Source organism: Equus przewalskii, chromosome 32 (genome assembly GCF_037783145.1).
Source record: "Equus przewalskii isolate Varuska chromosome 32, EquPr2, whole genome shotgun sequence".
NCBI lineage: Eukaryota > Metazoa > Chordata > Mammalia > Perissodactyla > Equidae > Equus > Equus przewalskii.
The window spans coordinates 14,550,706-14,577,536 of NC_091862.1; the positions used below are offsets into that span (position 1 = coordinate 14,550,706).

A 26,831-nucleotide genomic window follows, 5' to 3' on the forward strand; every position below is an offset into this window, starting at 1 on the left:
TTCACTTCTTATGGTTTTAGCCATCCGAGAGATATTGTCCTGAATCTCTCAGGATGCCTCCCATCAAATTTTTTGCAAAGCGCCACCAGATTTGCTTGATCAGATACCTTCTCCTAGATCAATTAATGAGGTTACGTTTGATGCAGTGATTGCTCCTGCCATAATCAGGTAAGTAGATAGCCAGGGGAGGGAATGTGGTTTTTGGCATAGCAGGGATTATGGCAGGCAAAATAGTACGTCCTGTACTATCAAGCTATATAAGATAAGGAAACTATCCCTCTTTTGCCCCCATCACCCGGTAACTAACTAATTTTGTCAATTTCTGGCTTTATTTTTTCCCCCATTGTGTGATCAACACTTTTTGTCACATTATATAAAGAAAGAGAAGAGATGAATAACATGTAGAGAGATGCATAACATAAGAGAGAGAGAAGGAGACTTGGCATTTGGATCCATGATTGTAGTTTGTTTCATCTGCTTCCAAAGCCTGGCTGACTTCCTGTTGGGATTTCCTTGAGATACTCCTCTAATCATCTGATATCTAAAAACCAGCTCAGAAGGATCACTGTTTAGAGCCAATATAGGGAAAGCTCTACCTAGATCTGCTATGTTCCCAGTTACAGTGTGGTGGAATCTCTTGTGTCCTTACATCTTTACTTGGGGTCCTTTTGTTCTTCTGCAGAGCACCTGAGATGGAGGGCAGAATGTGTAGGTTTGAATATTCAGTATGCCAAGTGGCTAGAGAGTGGGAGTCTGAAGTCTGAGTCTTGACTCTGCAGTTTCTCCATTAATTTGTGGAATTTCCCTCAACTGGCCAATTCTATCATGTTGGGAGATTCTCCTGCGTGTGTGGTAGATCTAACTTGGATTTCAGCTCAGCTCACTCCTGATGTTTAGCCAGCTACTTTGATGATAGGACATTCATATTAGAGGCAGATTCCTTAACTTCTGAAACTTTTCGTACGTACATATGTCTGTATATATATGTGTGTGTGGCTTATGGTTTTACTGTAAGACTATATATGCATTCCTAAAAAAACTCAGGCTCTACAAAATCAAGCAGTAAAATTAACACTGCTTATAGATAAAATAAGATTAGGGGCAAACTTCTCAAAAAGCCTAAAAGATCTGTGGAACTTTGTAACTAGAGAACTAACAAAAAAATAACAATCCTAATGATAATGTTGGTGCAGTTAAATTTCTAAACAGCATTTGCACATAGCATCAGAATGGGTCAATTGATTATAGCCTTAAGCATGAACCTTATGCTTCCTCATTCAGGATATAGTCTTGGAGGACAAGTGGTGTAGATCTGCGCCTGGGAACTGAACCCGGGTCACTAAAAGGGGAGTGCTCCAATCTTAACCACTAGGTCATGGGGCCGGCCCCTTCTCTAGTTTTAATATCACCTTTATTTAAAATGTTTGTTATCTAGAAAAGTTAATTAAATAATTCTGGAATTATTTATCTAGTGAGATAAGAATCTAAACGTTTAAAATAAATCACTTGCTTATCGTCCATCTGCATTAATTCTTTGAAAAATTCTGTTCAATTTATTTATTACATTACCCTTTTTCTATTAGATATTTTAATATAAAATAGGGCTTATGTCTCAGTAATAGTTTATAGAGAATGGTCTAGATTGGGTTAAAATACCAAAGTAAAAAGGAGATACTCACAGGTTATTCAATAAATAAACCATGAATCAAAATTGACATCAGTTTAATTTTATTTCATAATCAACAAAGCCTTTCAAATAAAAGAAATACAACTTTAAAAAGTCTCCAGTTTCTGCTTTAATTTCACATTTTGTACATTGTGCAATATTTACAAGATATTAATTTTGATCGTTTTATAACTTGAGGAGGGGGAGGCAATGATTCTGCCAGGTGGTCGAATATTCCAGAGGATTTCTGCTCTCCCTTTCCTAATCTGAGAGGTATAAAGCAGTTTTCACTCCTAATATAAATTCTAGATAAAAATCATAGCTGACTTCTCATGTTAAACATTCAGGATGACATGCAAGCAAAACATAGCGTTGTTATTAAATTAAGTTAATGCTCTCTTGAAATCTCACGTGGCTATATGACAATCTCTAAATTTGATAAAAACCAACTTACAACAAATTGGTTATCCTGTGAGCTTTTTTTTTTTTTTGCTTTCTTCCTCCTATCTTGCTTTCTTCCTTCCTGTTTTCCTTCGTTCGTTCGTTCGTTCCTTTCTTTCTTTTTTTCTTTCCTACTTTCTTTTTGGTATATTGCATTAGAGAGTACTATCTACAGACATGATTAGGAATAATTGTCCTTGAGGAATAATGGAAGATATAAGCTAAAAAAAATAATAAAGAAAATGTTATACGGCATCTCTTATTATGTAAAAATTATTACATTTTTGAGCCATATACAGACACTATTAGCTGTGATCACTGCACTGCAGAAACTAAAATGAGAGTACATTTTTCTTCACTGAAAATCCCAGTGTTCAGAGAAACAAACAGACAGCAACATAAGCTAAATGTTCACTATATCAGAAACGAATCACAGGCTTTTTGAGTAATACTCCAGTGAGCTCATGTCCTTAAAAGAAATGTGGCAGCCACAGGCATCTGGCCACTGAAGCTCTCGGGTACCCACATTTGAGGATGTACCTTCCTTTAAGAGGGTGGCCACCTATGGAAGTGGACGTCTGAGATAACAGCACAAAGGACCAATGGCATGGTTTAATCATTGTACAAAACTCTTCAGAGCATCTGAGGTTGAAATTCACAGGGAAGCAAACAGGGATAATGCCTGACGAGTCAATCCAGGAGGGAGAATTCTTCACGGTGGTAACATCCCTTTTGATGATGGCAGACTTTCTCTCCACTGACCCTTACTTATTTGTCTGTGAAGTGACATGAGAAGGTCCCTAGATAAAGTATGTTCCCAGTTGATAGATTTAAATCTAAGAAATAAAACTTATCCTTTAAGAAAAACATAAGGTCAGTGTTAAAGTTTGTTTTTAGGTCAAATCATTGGATTTGTTGTTGTTGCTTTTCTGACAACATAACACAACAGCAAAGAAAAGTTAAATCATCATGTTAGTAAATCAAGGGATTTTTCCTCAATGATGTGGATAACTGTTCTTGGGAAAAACAGACAAGGATCCTAGCTAGGAAAAAGAAATGTGTCAAATTGAAGTATCCTAAAATACTCATAGAGTTCAGTTTCTTTTGCTTGATTCTCACACTTCTCATAAATGAGCAAAATCAAAGAACTTTAGAATCTTCAATGTTCTATCATTTTGAGTGCATGTAATTCATTAAAATTCCAAGTTTGTAAATCATTCACTTGTCATTCTAAAGAAATTAAAATTCTTTAGGATAAAGATTTTGTTTAAAGTGACACAGTGATTTTTCCCCCCTTTAATTACTTTGAAAGTGAGGATTTTAAATCTCAAATATCTAAAGGTTTTATTTTAATCTAAAGTATATACACTGTATCACACCTGATTCTTAGATTAGGATCACTCTTTAATAATCCTCATGTTGAATACAAAATACATAAATATATAACTACTTGAAAAAAATATTACTTTTTGTGAGACACAAGGAAAAAAACATGTTTAAGAAAAGGTGTTTTATACAGTAATGTCCAACTTGGATGAGTATATTTCAGCTTGGAAACTCAATAGTTGTTTAGGCCATGTCCTCCAAATTCTGTTTAGCGTATTTGTGATTTCCTTTCCATAAAAGACAAGAAAAGAAACAAATTAAAACCCAAAGCACCCCACTCAGGAATCTGGGAATGCCTTTATGATGGACTCATAGGCAGGTGGGGGTGGTGTTGAAAGGCCAATTCGAAGACTGTTACTGGACCAGTGGAAATCAGGACGGCTCAGACTGTGGGATGTGTTGACGGTAGGGGAGGTATTGGAAGAAGGGAGAGTCATCAGCTGACTGTCAGTTTCCACAGGAAGTGGTGGGCTTTGCAGAAAGGGATGGAAAGTTGAAGCCCTGAAGCTTGATTTTCTTGGAAAGGAATTTGCTTGTTCCAGGGAAGCTTGTCGCTGGAAAGTGAGACTAGCCAAGCTGAGGTTGCTCCGACGTTCGCAGCCACTGTGGCGGTAAAATCCAGTTCTGTTGAGGCCATGGGTGTAAGAAGACCTAGGTCGCCGGCTTGAGCTCCACTGTGAGATGGAGGCGCTGGCCCTTCTTCGAGACAAACAGACAAACAGAGCCCAAATCAACCCTCCAAGGACGAGTCCAATTGCCATGGACACTGTGAAGGACATTATAAGATCCTCTGAAACAAACAAACAAAAGAAACAAATATGCAATTTTATTTGTACATAGGTGTTCAACTAAAAACACAGGGCAGAGTACAAATAGTAACTATGGAATACATGATTAATTTAAACAATTTTCAATTAGGGATAAAGAAGATGGTGCTAGGTGGCTGTGAATAAATGGAAGCTGACATGCTTCTATTTATTAAAGCAAAATAATATAAAATATCATGTTTAGCTGTAGCATTCCACATTGCCTTTGCTACTTTATCACCTTTCAGAAATAAGTAACAAAAACAGTCTCTGTTTTAAAAAGGCTATTCTTTAGCTCATGAATTTTTTATAGAGTTGCATATAAAGTCCAAAGATTGTTTCGTTTTGAATTACGGTAATAACCAATGTGCCAAAAATTGACAAAGAATTTCATAGTCACATCAGCTTTGCCTTTTCCTCTGTCTGCTTTCATCAACCTTCCTGACGTCTCCCACCTGCAGGCTGCACGATGTCTCACTTCCTGAGCTCATTCTGAGACTGGAAGTGCTAGGCTAAGACCATCTGGTGGACTGACTGATTTATGTCATATTTGCTGAACTCCTGGACTGTCACCTGTATCTCTGACTCATTGATAACATGACCTGTGCAGATGACTGGGCTCTTTCTTGGTCCCCAAGTTCCGGTTAATGCCGTTATCATAGTTTGTTGTGATGATAAAATTCCTGTCCCCTGAATCCCCATAGAATCTCTGCCATACATCAGTCTCCTTCAGTTCACAGAACTTCTTCTATTTGTTCAGATTTTCTGTCCTGGGAGAGGGTGGGTGGTGCCTTCCCCAGATGGAAATTCTACCTTATTGTTTCTTCATGGGAACTAAAAACATATTCTTGGATGCAGTTAGGTAGCAGAGCCCCTGCTTCGAATGGAAAGACACTCTAGATGGTAGAAGACCCCTCCAGCCTTACACCCACCACATTTCCCCACCCTCCACCCCATGATCTACCCACAAGCCATATTGATTTTCTCATTATGCCAAAACCTGTTTCTCTCTCAAACTCTGTGCCTTTCCACATATTTTTCGTCATAACTGGGTACAATTTTTAAGTTCTTGTCTGGAAAACTCATTCTTCAAGATCCATTTCAAGTACCACCTTTTGGATAAAGACTTCCAAATTTCATAAACAAGAATCCATTACTGTTAAGTGGAGAGGTAAGCTATCTTATATAATTGCTTATTTTAAGATTCTGTGTTGAGAGAACTATGGACTGGAAATTAGCTAATTGGTGTTGTGAGGCCAGGAAGAAAAAGAGGGGGGGCTGCCAAAGCTTTGAAGTTCCTCCCTGCAAGAGGAAGAGTCTGTTTCCCAACCCCCTGAATCTGAGCTGGCTTCACGACTTGCTTTGACGAATGCGATGCGATGGAAATGAAGCTGTGCAGGTACAAACCTAAGCTTTTAGAGGCCGTTCAGCTTCTATCCCTGATGCTCTTGGGATCCCTGCAGTTGCCAGCATACAAACACACCCAGGCCAGCCTGCTGGATGATGAGAGACATACGGCCCAGTTACAGCCCTGGCCAAAAGCCTACTAACCTCCAAACATATGAACAGGATCATCCTCGATAAATCAGATACTAGTCAATCCAAAACTGACTGTGACATATGAGAGAAGACCAGCAGAATATCCATCAAGCTGATCTTGGCCCAAATTGCCTACTCACAGAATTGTGAACTCAGTAAATGATTGTTTTAAGCCACTATGTTTTGGGGTAGATTGTTACACAGCAAAAGCTAATAGATTCAGGGTTCCAAACTCAGCTCTGCTCCTACCATATTGTACGATTTTTAAGAAATTTGTTTAGGCTCACTGATTTTACTTTTTTAAATGAAGGAGTTAGATTTTACGATTACAAAGGTTGTTTTCAGTTTATTGTTGTAATCTATGACAATACATAGAAAATCATAATGCAGATATAAAAAATGAGACCAATGTTAATAAATATATAAGAATAATCATTGCTCCTTAACTTTATATATATTTTAGTATCCTTCCACCTTATATTGTCACATTTATCTCCTGTGGAAAGACTATATTTGTGTGTCCTACTTTCACAATTATCTTCTCAAATGCTTATATCAAAATCCTCTAAAACAATTGCTTATATCTAAACAATAAATTCTTTATAATAGGAAGATGACTTCTGAATTACGAGATGATTTAGGACAGCTCTGCTAGACCAAGTATTGTTCTTCCAAAAAGTGTCTTATAAAAATAATACTGAGTCATAGCCTTAAAATGCAACCTTTAGAGACAGGGATTTCAGAGAGTTAGGCTCTATCCGGAAAAAGGAAATAAATACAGTCAGAACCTAAAATTAGCCTTATTGGTAATATAGTAAAATTCCAGATCAATTTGTCACTATCAGTGCTCCAAATATTTGGAACCTAAAAAAGGAGTTATAGGAATTCTGGGTTGCCCTGCCAATGGCAGTCATGTAAATCTGAACTTCCCAACCTTACTTCCAAAATCCAATAGAGAACAACAAGACGAACAAATACAACAATACAAAACCCACGTCTTCAATGAGAAGACACGGAACATCCAAACTTCAAGTTTGGAAATTGAAATTGAACAATGATAAAACAGATTCCAATAAATTTTCCCTCATGCTTCTATCACGAGCTTTCATGGAGAAGAAGGGAAATTCTGGAAAAACGGAAAATAATGAAGAGATGTTCTGGTCCATGAGCACATTGACTATAGAAAAGGGACTTAAAGTGCAGAGAAGAATGTGAGGAGGCAGACTTGGAAAGTAATCTCTCCTGAGGAAGAAGAGGGTAAAGTATCCTGTCACAAAAGAGCACATCTTGGATGATTCCATTTACATGAAATGTCCAGAACAGGCAAAACTATGGAGATAGAAGATTAGTGATTGTCTAGGGCTGGGGGTGGGAGGGATGGAATGGGAGAGACTGCTGGTGGATACAGGTTCTTTTTGAAGGACAAAGTTTCTCAAATTAGATTGTGATGATGGTCACATAACTCTGACTAGAGCACAAACCATTTAATTGTACCCTTTAAGGGGTGAATTACATGGCATGTGAATTATATCTCAATAAAGCCATTAAAAAAAATAAAGAAAAGGAGAGGTGATTTTTGGAAGCCACACAATGAAGGAGAAAAGAGGCAAGACTGAGGGGAAAATTTAAGATCTTTCAAAACAAAAGAAAAGTTTTAAAAAGCCAAAGGACACACAATCCCTCCCCCAACTTTTCTCTTTAAAGACAAAAGTCAGCCAATAAAATCACCGTACTTTGCTACACTGAGGAAAGGAAAAATGCAGAATGAATCCTGGGATTCTGGCATGGGCCGGCAAGGGTGGATACTAGTGTCGTTCATCCAAACAGGCAAGAAATTTGGGACTGGGGATAAAGTTGATTTTAGGAAGACGTTGAGTTTGTGGGCCCCTGAGATAGTCATTTGGAATTCAAGCTTAAATAGATACGGAGCTTAAAAGAGAAGCAAAGTTGAGAAGTTACAAAAGAGTTTCAGCCACTTATAACAAGCACTTAAACAGAAATAAAAGAGTGTGTTTATAGAAGTTAATTGAGGGTAGACTCCCAGGAAAATCAGAATTTAATAGGTGACTGAAATAAACAACAAGGAAACAAGGACTAATGATTGGGAAGCTAAGTGCAGAGGACATTTCCTCTGGTGTTAAAAAAGTTATTGATGGAGAAGGCTATCTCTGTATCATATTTTTATTTTTGGTGAAATTGATCACTCACAAAATAAGAACAAGCTATATAATCTAAAAAAATGTTTATTATTTCAAACTCATCGAAGACCTAAGGTCTCAAAGAAACATAAAGAATTAAAATTTGAGAAATGCCAAGTTCTCTGAGGAGAGACAGAAACCATGGATATGTTCATTTTCAGCAGAACAGCAAGGAGAAGAGGAAACTACCATAGACATGTTAGGAAGAAAGCAAGTGAACTTTTGAGGATTTTTCAAGGATGAATGTACGCTGGTGTAAGAGTTCAGAAAACCTAAGGGTCCCATACATGGGGAATCCACACTATCTGCCAACTCCTTAACACAGGCCTTTCCTGAGTGCACACCAGAAAGACTGTTGGCCAGGCAGAACTGAGAGACGCTTCCAAGGGACAAGTGGCCGCAGCCTGTTGTGGTCTGAGGGCAGAGCAGAACTGAGGGAAACCCTCCCACACTCCAGACCTCATCCCAATGATGAGATGGCAGCAGGCTGTGACTAGAGATGGGGCCGGATAGCTGAGCGAGGCCCCTCCAAGGCACACACATGTGGAACCTGCTTAATTATGATGGCAGGAAGGAGAACTGAGAGAGGAAAGGAGGACTAATTAGGGAGTCTTGGAGGACAAGAAAGATTCCTAGCTCTGAATCAAAGTGAGAAGAGAATTGTAGGTAGAAGTCATTAGCAGTCAGATGTCCCAGAGATTTTATCTATTTATTTGTTGAACATACTGCTGCTAGATACCAAGGAGTGCTAAGTATTGAGACAGCAGGGAACAAAATGAGACCTCAGCCCTGGAGGAGTTTATAATCTAGATGACCTCAACTAAGGTAAGAAAGATGTCCTTTAAGCCACCAAGCAATGGGTGGGTCATTGGCCACTTGGCTCAAACTCCTTATTTTACTGATATTGAAACAGAGGCCAAGGTTTATGTGGTAAAACTAACACTTGATTTATTAATAATTTATATTGACAACTAGCACTGGTCAGGGGGCTGTTGCTTATGCTCATGTATGACACATAATGAGACGACAAATACTCACATTAGCACAGTATGTGCCCTTTCTTTTGTGTGTAAACTTTTGTGACCACTAGGGTGTGATTGAGAATTCTAAATATCTCAGGATATAAGCAGGTATCACAGACGAAGTTAAAGAGATATATTCACCTTATTGTTCAGTTGAGTGCACATACCATGAAAATGACTTCCTAATCATAAAGTCAGTCAAATATCTACTTTAGAAATCATAGCGCTAAATCTTATGCCCTTGCCTATATGTGCAGAATTTTTCAAATAATTACAAATGATAATAACAACATAAGAATCTCTAAGACTTGCTGAAATATGTGGTAAAAAGTTTATCTATCTTGTTAAGCTCCCTTAAATCCAAACTGCAAAAATAAGTATAGAAATGATCATTATAATACAGTCTGTTCCAGAATGTTCTTCTGTAAGGATTCTTTTGTTTAACTATATTTAATGGTTTTTCCGACCCAAACTGTAGAATCCAGAAAATATATAATGGAAACAGCATCTATTGGCCATACAGCCTTAATTGTTCATATACATAATTCCATTCTGGCAGGCTTTTGCAATAAATTTCAGGATCCTTTTTTAAAAACCTAATATAGGGGCCTGCCCCGTGGCCGAGTGGTTGAGTTTGTGCACTCCACTTCGGCGGCCCAGGGTTTCACTGGTTCAGATCCTAGGCGCGGACATGGCACCACTCATCAGGCCATGCTGAGGTGGTGTCCCACATGCCACAACTAGAAGGACCCACAACTAAAATATACAACTATGTACTGGGGGGATTTGGGGAGAAAAAGCAGAAAAAAAAAAGATTGGCAACAGTTGTTAGCTCAGGTGCCAATCTTTAAAAAAAAAGTTAAAAAAATAAAAAATTACATAAAAACCTAATATAGGGACTGGCCTCGTGGTAAAGCGGTTAGGAGCATGCGCTCCCCTTCTGTGGCCTGGGGGTTTGTAGGTTCGGATCCTGGATGCGGGCCTAGCACTGCTCATCAAGGCACACTATGGCAGCATCCCACGTAAAATGGAGAAAGATTGGCACAGATGTTAGCTCAGGGCCAATCTTCCTGAAAAAAAAAAAAGAAACCTAATATAAAATAAAATGTATCTGAAAAATACATGGCACAGATATTCCTTTTTTGAGAACTGTTCGACTCCTTATTTCTCAGCAGTCTAAGAGGAGGAAAAATGAGCCATAATTTTACTTCATATAATTACAATATAATGCAATAATGAGACCAAAGGGTTACTTTTTAAAAATGCAGATCGCCCTTTGAAGGGAAAAGGAACAAACTCAAACATTAGTAGGGTATGCCATATAAATTAAGTATTGTTATCTTAATTTGTAACATGTGTCTATACAACTAGCAAGGGGCTGGCATATACATCCTCAGTGAATGAAAACTGTTATTACTAACAATTGTATTGCTTACCCAAGTCGTTTGCCTCTTCTTGGCCTAACAATAACAGCCAGTATAATGCCTTTCACTTCTGAGATTCTAATATTGAATCTGGTTTTCAGTAAATCTAATCAACACCTCAAGTTCTGTCCACTAGTATTAAAATTTAGTAGAGGTCACCATCTAGTGGCCTTGAACTGAATCGTTCCAATATCTCAGAAGTAATTTTATCAGTGTCAACAGAGCGGAACATTGGTCAATTCACAAAACCTTTTGCAGTTATAAGAATCATAAGCTCAGCTATTACCAAAGTAGGTCGTGCTGTTCTGGATACCCTAGAGTATATAGGAGGATGGTTCAGGCAATAAAAATGATTTTGGCAAAAAGTTTTTTAGAAAGGATAATATCTAGGACACAGAAAAGTTGATTAATTACAATAATTTAAACAAAGCGTAAGTATTTTCTGCGTCTATCTTATCTGCCAGAATTCCCAGAAAGTCTGTTTTCGCAATATATCCAGAATTCAGCGCCTCACTCTCTACTCTGCTACCTCCCTCGTCCAAGTGCCCATCACCTCTGAGCTGGAATGTTGCAATCGCCTTCTGTGTGGTCGTCCTGCTTCTATCCTTGCTCCGCTCCTGCCAACAACACTCTTCTCAATGAAACTTTGAAAATGTAAGTCAAGTCACATAACTCTTCTGTTCTAAACCCTTCATTTCCCCCAGAGTAAAAGCAAATTCCTAAAAATGGCCTTAAAGTTCCAACTTGTTCTGTTCCCAGTTAACTGTGCTCCCCTCTACTCTTCCTCTGGCTCGTTCAGCTCCATCCGTGCTGCCATCTTTGCCGTTCCTTAAACACAGTAGATGTGATCCTGACTTAGGGCCTTGTGCTGGTTGTAACCTATTTCCCCAGCTATCTGCATGGTTAACTTCAGGTTTTTGCTCATACGTCACCTTCATTTAGGCCTACCCTGACCACCCTGTTTAAAGTTACATCCTGTCCCACCTCTGATGCTTAATAGGCACTCTTGGTTTTTTTTTTTTCTCTCTCCATATTACTGGACACTAGACTCTTCAATTTATACTCTTAAAAAAATTAGATGAGATACATAGGTATCACAGGCCATAAGAGTCATCACATTTGAAAGATAGAGTAACCTGTATCTAGAATGGTTAGAAAAACCTTCATGAAAGAAATGAGATTTGAGATGCCTTTTTGTGTATAGGTGTGGGACAAAGAACCAAAAGGCTGGGGGATTTGGAGGTAGCTTTGACCAAATGCATAAAGCATAAGCCATATTCTGAATATACTTGGCCAACAGTATTGTTTGAGTAGAAGGTAAATTCAATTATGTTCAGAAGGAAGAGGGTAGTATACCCCTTTCTGTTTATGATGGACTTGCTTAGAGCAAACCACTGAGAACAAGACAACATACAGATTTTTAAAAATCTGTTTGAAGCCGCAAGAGACCTACCCAAACTGCTAACGTGAGGGAGCAAATTCCAGTAGAAAAGAAAATCTCATGCCACAATAATCTGTAAAGAGAGGCAAAAAATCTGAGTAGACTTCTGTGAAATATCAGTAGGCTTGGAAAACAAAAATTGGAGCTCAGGGGCTACCAGGGAAGATGGACTCTGGCAAACATTCCAGATGAGTAGGGCCCTTGAAGAGCCACTACCTAACGCCAAGAGCAAACAGGTAAAAGAGCAGACCTCACAAAGATAGAAATACAGGTACATATCAGATTATTCTCAGATCGTATTAAGGTAGTCTGCGCCTAACTAACTCCAGAAGGATAACTAATCCTTTCTAGAGAAAAATAACCTTACTCAGAGTCTTAAATTGTTTCTACAATGCCCAAAACAATATTGGGCATAAATAACAAATTAAAAGGTATACCAAGAGACAGGACCAAATGAACAAAAACCAAGAGTGTGGGCTGGCCCAGTGGCATGCTCCACTGTTGGGGTCTGGGGTTTGTCGGTTTTGATCCTGGGTGCAGACCTACACACTGCTCATCAAGCCATGCTGTGGCAGCATCGCACATAGAAGAAATAGAAGGACTCACAACTAGGATATACAACTGTGTACTGAAGCTTTGGGGAGAAAAAAAATTTTTAAAAGACGAAGATTGGCAACAGATGTTAGCTTAGGGCCAATCTACCTAAAAGAAAAAAAAAAAACAAGAGAGTAAATATATAATGGAAAAAAATCCATGAATTATCAAGATATTACAGTTATCAGACACAAATATTAAAATAACTGTTAATTAATATGTTAAGGAAAATAAATAAGAAATTGGAAAATTTCAGCAGAGAATGGGAACCTATAAAAAATCAAATAAAAATATCTGATGAAAATTAGAAGCTATTTTAACTGCATTATATGAAAAATGAGAAATAACAAAACATGTGAAATGCACCTAAAGCTATGTTTAGGGGAAAATGTACAGATTTAGAGCCATACATTTAAAAAGAAGAAAGGCTGAAAAATCAATGATATGAGCTTCCATATCAAAAAGCTAGCAAAAGACAACTAAATCAAATGTAAGTAGAATATGGTAAATAATTAAGAGAAAGCAGAATTTAATGACGCAGGAAAAAAGCAAGAAGAAGAGAAATAAAGAGAGGGAATTATCAAAGCCAAATGTGATTTCCATGAAAAAAATAAGAAAATGATTAACTACCAATAGGAATGACCAAGATGGGAAGGGGGAGGGAGGAGGCAGGGAGAGAGAGGGAATGAATTATCAATATCAGGAATAAAAAAGGTGACATTAGTACAGGCTATATAGGCAGTGGAAACATGAAGACAGGATTCCAAGCAAGTTTTTGTGGACTGACCCTTCCAGGTGTAATGACTATAAACATTGGAAACAACCCTGTCCCTCCCCCTCAAAAGAATCCTACTTACAGGCACTGAAGAATGACCAAATGTACGCAGCTACTAGAGAGAAGTTGACACGTGGAAGAAAAGAATACTAAGCACTAGGTGAGTTTCCCAGTTTTTAAAACCTCTAGCCTGAGGACAGTTTCCAGTCTGAATTATGTGGGGCAGTTAAAACCTCAACTGAAAACCTTCAATATTTCCAGTCTGAAGAAACAAAGAACAATGATTGTGGCAACCAGAGCTGCTAGAAGGTGAGAGAAAAAAAATCCTCGAAAAGAGAAGCTAGAGAGGAGGATGCCCAAAATTTTATTTATAAGCATTTCCCATATCTATGGCTGACTCCTGAATCACAGTGCATATTCCAAACAGCACATGTAGAAAAAAAACTAACTAATCTAAACTGAGATTTGAATGGCCTTCCAAGAGACAGGCTTTATAGGTTTTGTAGTTTGAATTGAATGAAAACAAACTGGAAAAAAAAAACCCAACTCTTTACGGTAATAGAATCCAAAACTCATTTAAAATGTCCAGGATACAATATGAAATTACTTAACATATGAAGAAACAGAAAAATATAACCCATTCTCAAGAAAATAAAAATAGTCAACAAAGACAGACTCTAAGATGACCCAGAAGTTGGAATTAGCAAAGATTTCAAAACAACTTATATATCTATGTTAAATAATGTAAAGGAAAATGTTCATAATGAGTGAAAAGGTAGGAAATGTCAGCAGGAAAAATATAAAATCTAAGAAAGAACCAAATGGAACTGAAAATAATATCAAAACTAAAAAAATTCACTCAATGAGTTTAATAGAAAAATTAAGATGGCAGAGAAAAGAGTCAGTAAACTTAAAGATAAATTAACAGAAATTACACAATTTGAAAAATGAAGAAGAAATACTTGGTAGTTGTTACCAACAGCACAGAGCCTCAGGGACTCATGGACAATATAAAAATATTTAATATATGTGCAATTATAGTACCAGAAGCAAAGGAAAGAGAATGGAGCTGAAAACTATTTGAAAAAATAAGGTGAAAAATTTCAAAATTTGTTAAAGAAATTAACTTATAGATTTTCCTTAGCAGTAGCAAGCAGAAAATATATAAAGAGCTATGCACAGGTGCATCATAATCAAATAACTGAAGATCAAAGATGAAAAACTGAAAACAACAAAATCAAAAATAATAATGATAATGGAATATTAAATTCAGGAAAACAATTATTTGAATAACTACTGACCTTTAATAAGAAACAGTGATATTTCAAAGCGATTAAAAATCAGTCAACCCAGAAGTCTATATCCAGCAAAAATGTCCTTTAAGAATAACGGTAAGGTAAATATTCTTTCAGGTGAAGGAGAACTCTAATTCATCACCAGCAGATCTACACTGAAAGATAAGCTAAAGAAAATCCTCAGGCTGAAGGAAAGTGATATCAGATAAAAAATTTGAATCTTTAGGAAGAAATAAAGACCATCAGAAATAATATTAAGGGGCCGGCCCCATGGCTGAGTGGTTAAGTTCACACACTCTGGGGTAGGTGACCCAGTGTTTCTGCATCAGTTCGAATCCTGGGCGTGGACATGCCCCACCTCATCAAGCCACGCTGAGGTGGCATCCCACATGCCACAACTAGAAGGACCCACAACTAAGAATATACAACTATGTACCAGGGGGCTTTGGGGAGAAAAAGGAAAAAAATTAAAATCTTAAAAAAAAAAAGAAAGAATATTAGGGTAAATATGAAAGACTATTTTCTCTTAATTTCTTTAAAATACAAATTGCTATTTTAAAAAATTAAAATATTCTCTTATGAGCTTTGTAATTTATGTAGAGATATATATATAATGTTTATAATACAAAGGACAGAGGATAGGGTATAAACAAACCTATTAACTTGATTTTTTGTTATAAAAAATCCTAAGGATTCTAAAATACAACAGCAAGATGAATTAAGCAAATTTTCAGAATATAAGGCTGATGTATAAAAATATTTTATATACCAGTGCAAATAATTGGAAAATGCAATATTACAATAGTATGATTAAACATGGACTACCTAGGATTATTATTATTTTTCTTTTACAAAAAGCATGTACAATCTCTGTGCTAAAAACTTGAAAACCTTACAGGAAGAAATTAAAGAAGGCCTAAATAAATGGAGCGATATACTATGTTCCTGGATTGTAAGACAATATTATTAAGATGTCAACACTCTTTAAATCTACTTATAGATTCAACTTAATTCCAATACACAGGCTTTTTGTATAATTTGATAAATGATTATAAATATTACAGGAAAATACAAGGACCAAGAAAAATCAGTGTAACCCTGACAACAAAGAACAAAGTTGAAGAACTTACCTAACTTCAAGACTTACTATAAAAATCAACAAATAGAATGAAATGGAATATAGTCCAGCAATAATAGGCTTATATTTATATGATCATTATATTTATATTGTACCTTGGTTTTCAACAAAGGCACCAAAGCAATACAATGCAGAAAGTCTTTTCGACAAGTTGTGCTGGAAGAGCTGGATATTGATATGAGAGAAACCCCTCAACTTCTACACTATATACAAAATTTTAATTTGAGATGAATAACCATAGATCCTAAACACAAAAGCTAAATTTTAAAATCTGAAAGTCCTTAGAGGAAAACACAGAATAATATGTAAATGACTTCTGGGTACACAAAGGTATCTTAGTTCCCAGAAAGCAACACTCACACTCACATACACACACACACACACACACACACACACACAAAGATATGGTATCTAGATAGATGAATGGATTAGAATTCTTCTTTTAAAATCTGCTCAGCAGAAGACACAAAGAAAATAAATAAGCAAACCACAGACAGGTAAAAAAACATTTACAAATAAGTATCTGACAACAGACTGATAACCAGAATATATGAAAGAATTTTCCACTCAATAATAAAAATACGAAAAAAAGAAAAAAGAAAAGAAAAAATAGGCCAAAAATCTGAACTGACACTTCACCAAAATATCTATTTAAAGGCCAATAAGCACGAGAGGAAATGTTCAGCATCAGAAATCAGCAAACTTTTGTTCTGTAAAGGCCCAGGTAGCAAATATTTTAGACTTTTCAGGTCAAATGTTATGGAAACAACTCTGCCATTGTAGCACAAAACAGCCATAAACACATAAACAAATACTCCAATAAGACCTTATGTATAAAGACAGGTGGTGGATCATATTTAGCCCGTGGACCATAATTTGCCAATCCCTGCTCATCATCATTAGCTATCAGGGAAATGCAAAGAAAAACTACAATAAGATACAACTAAATACTGATCGGAATTGTTAAAATTAAAAGAATTGAGAATAAAAAACTGGAGACAAGGATAGAAAGCAAATGGAAGCCTCATATATTGTTGGAAGAAGTATTAAACCGTACAATCACTTTGGAAAAAGGTCTGACAGCTTCTTACAAAACTGAACGTACATTAACCCTATGACCCAACTTCCACTTCTAGGAAGTTACCCAAGAATAATGAAAACATGCATTAACAAAAAACTTTTACAAAAATGACCACTGCAGTTTTATTCTTAATAGCCAAATTGTTCATAAGCCGAGGTGTCCATCAATATGAAAATGGATAAATAACTTGAGATATATAATGAATACTACTCAGCAATATAAAAAACTACTGACACACAAGAGCATGAAGAGATATTAAAAATCTTATGTGAGGGAAAGAGGTCTTACCCAAAAGAGTAAACTCTGTATGATTTCATTTATATGAAGTTCTGGAAAAGGCAACACTAATCTACTCTAGAAAAAAAATCAAAATAGTGGTTTCCTCCTTGTAGACGGGGATTGACTATGAAGGGGCATTAGGGAATTTTTTAGGTTGGTGGCAATATTCTATATCTTAATTAAGGTTTGGGTTATTCAGATGTGTATGTATTTGTCAAAATTCAGCCAATATTCAGTTATGATCTATGCATTTCATTTTTGTTCATTTTACACATTTCATTGTACATACATTTAACCTTAAAAGGAAAAAAACTATTAAAAATATTGAATTCCTGTTAATGACATACATGCTGCAGTAATTGGGGAGAGGTGTACTGATATCTTCAATTTACTTTGAAATATAAACTAATAAATTGTTGGGTAAAATGAGTATTGTAAAAGTGTTGATAGAATCCAGGTTGTAGGTGTATGGGTATTCACTGTAAAATTCTTTAAACGTTTCTGTATATTTGAACATTTTCAGAATAAAATGTTGGAAAACATATGAGACAATATCATGAACAACTTTAAGGCAATATATTTGGAACTTTAATTCAAAGGGACAAATTTCTAAAAAACATAAACTATCATAATTAGTAGAAGAATCAATGAAAAATCTAAGGAGTCTACTGTCGTTAAAAATATTGACTTTGTCACTTAAAACCTTCCTATTAAAAATACTACAGATAATTACACTGGTGAGTTTTTCTAAACATTAAACAATAAACAATGCCACTCTTACACAAGCTTTTCCAGATAATAGAAAAATAGGAAACACTTCCCACCTTGTTGTAGGAGACCTGACATTAATACCAAAACCTGACAAGGCTGTCACAAGAAAAGACTATTACAGGCAAATTTCTCTCTTGAATGTAGATGCAGGATTTCTAAGTCAGGGACCTACCAAAAAGTATAGCCATCTAGGTTCCACCTTATACCTTCTGAATCATCATCTCTGAGCATGGATCCCTGTGAGAGATGAATTTTAAAATTCTCTCTACATAATTTGGAGGCAGCAGTTTTAAAGACAAGCATTTGTAAACATTTGTTTTTAAGACTTTCAAGGTAACAGAGAGAAGAGAGATAATTAGTAGGCTGTTAATATGCAATGATGCATAGATGTCCAAGAGTATCTAAAATACACATTAAAAATATGCATTTGAAATACCGTCAGTATTTGTTTACTATTCAGGAAGATGGAAGATAGAGAACATTGTTGAGGTGCATGTCCAGCCCATAAGCTCGTTCCCTCCTCAACTTCTCTGGGAATATCCTACTTCCATCTGTAGGGGTAAAGCTCTAAGAGTCATATTTTTCTACAGCATAAGGAATAAAATTTTCAGCTAAAAACCAAAATTTTCTCCCTTTGACACCACTTGACCACCAGCACATCAATTCACAACCCTCCGTCTCTTTAGTTGGAGAGGATTAGGACTATTAGCAAAGATGCACAGAAAAAGAAAAAGTTGATGCTTAGAATTACTAATAGGATTATTAAAGCATGTAGAATAGTCTTGAAAACTTGTTGTTTTACTGCAATCGCTAGATGCTTTGAGAGAGACAAGAATATTTCATTTTTTTGTTTGTTGCACTTTCAAAATGCTAAGAGCCTAAAGGACTCAAGAACATATTTTTTTACCATAAAGAACAGTATTGGGAAAAATAAACCATGGCTTATGAGTCACGTCCTTGTCAACTTGGGCTGCCGTACAAAATACCATAGACTGGGTGGCTCAAACAACAGACTTTTATTTCTCACAGTTCTGGGGGCTAGAAAGTCCAAGATCAAGGTGCCAGCATGGTCAAGTTCTGGTGAGAGCCCACTTCCTAGTTTGCAGATGACCACCTCCTAGCTATGACTTCACATGGGCTTTCTTCAATGCATGTCTGTAGAGAGAAGGAGAGAGCAATCCCTCTTCACTTTCTTATAAAGCCACTAATCCCATCATGGGGGCCCACCCTAATGATCTAATCCAACCCTAATTACCTCCCAAAGGCCCCATCTCCAAATACCATCACATTGAGGGTTAGGGCTTCAACTTATGAATTTTGGGGATGGTAGACATAAACCTTCAGTCCATAACAAGTCAGAAGCAGTGTAAAGAAGAGAAGATTTGGACAGAGAAGGAAAAGAGCTATAAAGTATGTGACCAGGAAGGGTTTTGGAAAAGGGACCATCACTCCATCTCTGCCTGTGGTGAGCTACACATTGATTTAGGGAATCCTAGAGAAATTGGTATCCATTCCCAGCTTCCTGGGGTCCAGATGGGGAAGATGACAAGCCCCTCTGAGAAATCCTGGGTGCCTGAAAGGCAGAATAGGAATGGGGAGGGGTGGACATTTGTACATCCAGATCCAGGGCCCTGATACACAGCCCAACCTCAAGAGGCTCCTGCAGCTCCAGGGACAGCATTCAACATTGTTCTATACCACTGAGACAGATGGAAAACTACCTCAATAAGGACCCATAGACCAGAGAGGATATAAAGAAAATAAAAATCATGCCATTAGCAAATGTTGCATAGACCATATGATCCTGATTTTATGATAAGTGTCTTCAGCAATGGAGGCAAGGAAGAGAAAAGTCAATGCCCCAAAAGCATTCGAGAAATACACATCAGTAGATGTCAGCAGAGACCAGAATTTGATCAAGAACCAAAGACCCTCTCCTTCCAATACCGTTGATAGTGTATAACCCCCACCTCCATTTCATCCCCTTTCCAACCTTGAGAAAAGCCCTAGGGAAGACAAGTGTGGGGAGACATGAAGTCACTAAATTGAAAATTGTTAGGTTAAATCAGATCAAACTTTTACAACGATATTCAAAATTTTACACAAATCTGCCTCAAGCTATTCACTTCTCCACCAATATGGCTTGTGTGTTTTTACTTCTGCATATTTGCTGATAACGTTTCTCCTGAACTTCCTGAAATTATCCAACTTATTTATATCACTAACACATTGTTTAACATATAATGGGTGGTCAGTCAATGCTTCTGAGTAAACTAATGAACTAGATAGATGAATGAATGAGTTAGTAAGTTAATGTAAGAAAAATGAATGACTGAAATGTCCTCTCTAGAATTCTCTCATTTGAGCCTTATCTGACTTATAGGCAGGGGTAAAGCCTCATTTTCTTCTAAGAAGGATTTAGGGACCATTTCTGAAATACTTTTTTAAACTCATAACAATCATTGCCAATTTGCCATATATTACCTCGTATTATTCCATAATAATATAAGCAAATATTTGCATATGTATGATGCATAATCTCCTCCAAGAGTGTAATCTTGAGAACACACATTATAGTTTGGGTGAGGATTAAATGAAGTGAATAAACGTAATCTCTTAAACCAATAACTTCCCTAACTTTTCACAATGCTAGTCAAATGAGAAGAAAATGCATGGTAGGGCATGAAGTATAAACAAAACTAAGTCTTCTTTAGGAGTCTGAGTAGCAAGAGGATAACCAAGTTCAATGATACACACTTGCCTACTGTTTCATTAAAACAAGGCACAGCCAGCTTTCACTGGTTCTGTTTCCTGCTGGTTTCATGGGGAATGTTTACAGAGAATGAAAATGCATTAGAGAAAGCAAAAGGGAGAAATGCAAGGTGGTGGTCTTCAGCTGTATTGTCACTCTCAGACCAAATTTATTGCCTACCCTTGCATTAATTCCTTCAATGCTTGAACAACACTTAGTAAGTTTTAATGGGTGATTACCATGAAAATGCAAATTATCCGTATTGATAATAACCTGATATCATTATGTTGTTTTTCAGCCTTCATTAAGGTCAGCAGGAAAATTATATTTGGAAAACAACTTTTTATACAGCTTAAGTGTGTTAAGTCTGGAAAATTTATTTGGTTCAATGTACAAATTTTGCTTTTCTAAGCTGTGCTCTGAATTCAAAATGCTGAGTAGACAATTGATTTTGGAAGCAATAGACAATGCATTGCATTGCACTTTACTGGATTTTCAAAAGAATATTTTTGTGGAGTCAGTGATCAAAATAGACATCAATTTAGATACAAAAAAGAAATGAAAATAAAAAAGATTGACATTAATATTTTAGGAAGTTTTTACATTTTATATATTTACATGTACATTTTTGCATTTTATACTTAATATTTTACCCCAGGAGAAATAATGTGATCTTTCATATATTTTCCCCAAATCACTGAAGTATTATCTGCTCAACGTATTTACATTGGTTTTGTTAGTGCTTATCAATGTAACACTCCCCTTCCTGGTTTTCGTTATTTCCATCTATTTTCCGTTGTATTCACAAACTAAGACAAAGAAACATGGGGAACTATCCTTGAAACAATAAGTTTGAATTCCTTCTCAGGCACAGATTTCTGTATTTAAAAAAAGAATATTTTTAGAATTGGTAAATAGACTTCAAGTAAACATTTTCTTATTAATTCAGGTTTATTTTAGGATTATCACCCATTGTTAGTGGATAATGATTTCTTTTTAAGTGAACCTAAAATTTAATTTTGAAGTCTGAAAAAAATAGATCTGACTTTTACAGATTAATTTTTGCAGTAAGAATTACTTTGCTTTTGAATAATTTATACAGTTTCTTATTTTTGTAATGATGAATTTAGTGTAAATACAGTCTAGCTATTTTTCAGCATGCATTTGGCACATTCGCTTTCTCTCTAAATGAGGACAGCAAATAGTATTGTAACAAACATAAATAATTAAGACTCCCACAAATTCAAATAAGGAAGAACTTATTACCAAAGCCATTCTTTAGAATATGCAAGCATAATTTACTTTCTTCTTAATTTTTTTCATAATCATATCAAGATGTTCCCTAATGTCCCTCATTTTCAGGTTTGAAGCAAACATAGATGGTTGATGGTAAAAAGGAGTTAATTCCTTTCATGCAAATTTCTGTGATGGTGGACAACCAGGTAAGTCAGCTCTGCTGCTGACTTCATCTGATAGTTCCCAGAACCTCCCATTGATCACAAGTAAAAGTCTGAAATAGTTCTCTGAGAGGATTAAAGACTATTCTGGTGTAATAAATAGGGCCATTGATCTGTTCATAAACTCCATTTAAAGTAAACTCCTTTAAAGGTTTTTTTCTGAGTTTAACTCAAATTTCCCCCTTTATTTTTAAAATTTCTCTGAACCCAAGAATACAGTCAATTTTACATCTTAGCCCTTCTTCCCTGTTCATCTAGCCTAAAACGACTGGTAGTTTTGCCTCAGCTCCATCCACTTGTTGTTGCTTGACTAGCAGCTGTGTCTGAACTCAGCCTAAAAGGACTTTTGTATTGTTCCTTCACTCCCCTGTGACGGACTTTCTTTGTAATGTTATATGTGATGTTATTTCCACTTAACTTTTTCTATTATGGTTTTTCCCACTAATTTCATAATACGATTAATTATTTTATCTATGTCGTCACACTTCTTAAGTACAGATTTGTTATTTTGTTTCACTTTGGAAATTAAAGAGTATAACATTGACAATGTAAGTTAAAATAAGATCTATAGAAATTCTTGGTTTCGTTAAATAAAATACATAATCTATAACTGTGAGACAAATAAAAGTTAATTTTCCAACAAAATCCACATTATCATATTCCAAAGAGCAATTACTTCCTCCTTCTGTTCTCATTTTTGTTCTCGTTATTTTTTAATTATATTTTGTAACATCAGCCAAAGTCTACACTTGTTGCCCATATTCCTCTCGAATGTCTTCACACCCACCTGAAAAACATTTTATTTGAACAAAGTTTTTGTAATAAATCTATGAAAACTTTAAGTAATCAGTACAATAAATAAATATCTCAGAGATTTCCGATGTTTTCATAAATCATGCAGTACATTTCTCTGCATCCTAATTTTAAATTAAAAACAGTTAAAGAAAATATCTTACCCCAAAAGTTTTCTGGCCATGAAATGTCTAAACTTGTTGTGTTATTAGCCATAATATCCGCAAGAAATAGAAGAGAGAGAAGGAAAAAAGAAAAACAGAAAAGCCAGTCTGTCCAAAAGAAGCACTTTGATTCTGTGTCTTTGTGGTTAGTGAGAGAAAAATAATTTTCACACAACCCCTCATATACTTGTGTTTGCATAAAAGGAAATAAGTATATCATGTTTCCTGCTTTTATACTCAAATTAGCAACTGTTTTTCTTATCTTGAAATTCCACATGGTTCCTGAGACACGAAACAATTTCCTTCTCGTCATTTCCTCAGCTAAATTCCTAAATACCCTCCTCTCGGCCACCTCCAAATTGCTTTTGGGATAAAAGCTCTTTTCTTGTTCTTTCCCCATCTCCTACACACATGTAGGAAGAAGATTCCAAACTCTCAGCTATGGCACTTTGGGTTGAATTTATATAGGAGAGAGAAATAGACTGCTTTCCAATGTTTGAAAATTATATTTATATAGTAAGTTACGGGGAAACTAATATTTCTTCAGAAATATATATTCTATTCAAGTACAATTAGTTTTATCTAATACCTATTTCTTTATAAATCTCAGTGACTTATTAAAATTCTTAAGTCTCTTGCTCTATTTGGTATGTTAATTTTGAAAATTTATATTTCTTTCTAAAGAAAGAGTATATTTCTTTCATTCATTTCATAAATATTTATCTAAAATGTAACATATTTAATTTTTAAATTAAAATTAGTATTTAAATATTAAGAAAAGTTTATACACTGAAGGAACTTATTTAAAATCAAGTAAAGGAGACAAATTCAAACATTCAATTTCAACAGAATATTCAGTGCTATAGCAAGGAGTACAGTAACATAGTAATTTCTTCTTCAAGGAGAGGTGTGAGAGAATTGATGACTTTGGTACTGTGTATGAAAGTGTGAAAATAATTTTATCAAATGGAGAGAGAGTGAGAAGGCAGAAAGAACAAGAAAAATAAAGGAGGGGAATCATTGCAGTTCACGCTGGGGATATTCTGGGTGTGACTATAGGCTGTGGAAAGTGCGGCTATGAGAAAGAATTACATAAGGCTTTTCAGGAGAGGTAGGTCAGCTAAAATTTCAAGAGTCTTTGTCTGTAAACTGTATTAGTTAAATAGATCCTCTAAGCCTTGGGCAGCCATTGGAAATAGCAATAACAGTGTTAAATGGTGCTTAACAACTGCACCAAACTGCATTCAACAATCTGATTTCCTCCATCTTTGACTAACACGAGCATTAACTCTTGCATAACTTGCATCCACCCTAACTGTCATTAGAATATGATTTAGTGTGAATCAGTAATCATCTTTGTGAAATCTGTGATATATTCCTGAGTGGCTCTGGGAAAATCTGAAAAAAATAACATGAAGTTTATCCCATATTGATTTTTGCAGTTCTAATTCCCTAAAAACTAGGTTATTTCTGCTCATTTTCTTAATTTTGGTAGATTTACCTTAACTGTAAATTTATTGCAAATTAAAATATAGACAACCTAAAGGAGAACCATAGAATGTTACAGAAAATTTAGAGAATTCACTGAGAAATATGAAGACTCATCTTTATAATATTCTTGCTAAGGCCTATTTCCATATAATCAAGTAAGTAAAATACTCATATTATTGCTTAAGAAAGGGCTTATATTTTAATAGCTACCTTTACTTTTCAGTATTTTTTGGCAAACTTTATAAAAATAGAAAATTAAAAGACTATCGTATTTCTGAAAAAGTATAATCTGGATGAAAGTATATTGAAATACTTCTAAAGTCTCCTAGAAACAGAGTTAGCTGCTTCAATTACTATATGTATTTTTAAATACACATTCGGTTGTATTCTAGGTTACCTGATTCAATGAATACTAATTTCAAAAATGGATACGTTTTTATAAAGAGTTATATAGAGTGCATTTGCCCTAAAACAACAAACCAAATGAGTGGAATGAATGAGTCTAGTTTTGTCAAAACTGCCTTCTGTGCAGTAACAGGGCTCATTCCATCTCAGGGCTGGGATACAGGCTGAGACTTCCTTCTATTGTTCCCTGTTTAATTATCTAGATTTTCCTCCAATAGGTTTTCATTTTTGCAGATGGTCCGAACCCAGTCAAAACGCTGAAGAAAACTTGTTTTCTATCAATTTATGACCTAGGAATATTTTTCTTTTCTGTTAACAACTTGTTGACAGCATTAGTTCTTATCCTAAAAAATGCACGTAATTTGCTTGGTAACCATACTTTTCCTTGGCACAGAGCCATATAAGTGAGTATTTGTGTCTATGTGATTTTCAAGTCCCGTGACTTGTAATGCCAAAACAGGAAGTTGATTTTTATCTTTACCAAAATGTTAGGTCTGCTTTTCTACCTCTCGTTATTTCACAAGTTGGGTGTTTAGATCTGGATTCTCCAGCGGTCATAAAATACATTTGGAGCTTTGTTCTTTCCTCAAATCGTCACAGGACTTACTTCCTCCCTTCCTTCTAGTCTGTCTCTTCACCAGGTATTCGCTAATCACCTTGTCTGAAGTGATTCCCCCTAAATGACTTTCTCTCCCCTAACCTTGCATCACCATTTTCTTCAGAGCGCTTATCACTCTCTGACATTATGCTGCACACGCTCTTGCTTTTTTGTCTCTTCCACCAGAAGCTGAATTCACTAAAGACAGGAACTTTAGTGATCTTGCTCACATCTGTGTCTCCTGTGACTTATATAGTGCTCTTAATAACATTTGTTAACGTTATTAATAAATAACACAACAGGCTCTTACTAACAGGCTGTTAATAAACATTTATTCAAAAAGGGAATGAAATAGTTCCAAGAGATCTGAAGCTGAAAATATTTTAGACTTTCCAAATCAGGGTTAATAAAAAATGTCACTAATCGCTTAAAAACAAAAGTTAAAAATGTCTGCTAGTAGGCATACAATATTTTAGAAGTCTGAAATAATTTGATATGAGTGATTCAGAAGAAATTGTTACACTTAAGAGAAAAGAACACATTTGACATTAAACTTCCTTTTTAGCCTTTTTAAAATAACTATCATGGGTTTTGCCTTCCCTATGTTAAATTGATCCAAACAATGTAGCTCTTAAAAATAGAGAACTTTCTCTGCCTGGAGTTGAACAGATGTGCTGGAAGAAAGGCAGGAGAGAAGCAACCAAGAGGAAGTCAGAGAGATCTTAGACTAAGGATTTAACATGTTGCTGGTTGTGAGGTGTAGGTGCCCTGTGCAAGGACCAGAGAAAGGCTTTTAGGAGCCAAGGGCCGCCCAGCTAATAGCCAGCAAGGAAAGGGGGAACTCAGTGCTGCAACCACAGGGAACTGAATTCAGTCAACAACCTGAAGGAACTTGGAAGCAGCTTCTCCTCCAGAGGTTCCAGATAGGGATACAGGGCTGTTGACATCTTGACTTCAGTCTTATGAGACCTGGAGCAGAGAAATTAGCTAAGCCCCACCCTGGCCAGATTTCTGACCCATGGAAACAGATTACTCACAAAAGGACCTCAATTTTTCTAAAAGCTGGTATGTAATGGTAACAGTGAAAACCAGAAGATGATGAAACGTGATCTTCAAAGTTCTGAGAGAAAAATATAACCTGTCTGCCTAGGCAGCGGAGGATACAGTGAACTTATCTTTCCAAGATAAAAGTGAAATACAAACATTTTCAGGAAAACAAAATTTATCCTAAGTTAATTACTAAAGAATTAAGGCCAGAAAGAAGGAAAATTATTCCAGAGAGAAAATTCATTGTAAAAAGCTGGTAAATGTGTGGG

At 35.9% G+C, this 26,831-nt stretch overlaps 1 protein-coding gene across 1 annotated transcript; it reads right to left on the reverse strand.

Moving 5' to 3' along the window:
• Positions 1-1,711: 1,711 nt before the first annotated feature.
• On the reverse strand, positions 1,712-23,222 carry MYCT1 (MYC target 1). The gene is made up of 2 exons (XM_008514810.2): positions 23,022-23,222; positions 1,712-4,283 (listed from the first exon to the last, which is right to left on the reverse strand). The coding sequence occupies exons 1-2, from the start codon at positions 23,218-23,220 to the stop codon at positions 3,772-3,774; spliced, it is 711 nt and encodes a 236-aa protein (XP_008513032.1). The 5' UTR covers positions 23,221-23,222; the 3' UTR covers positions 1,712-3,771.
• Between the last annotated feature and the right edge of the window lie 3,609 nt (positions 23,223-26,831).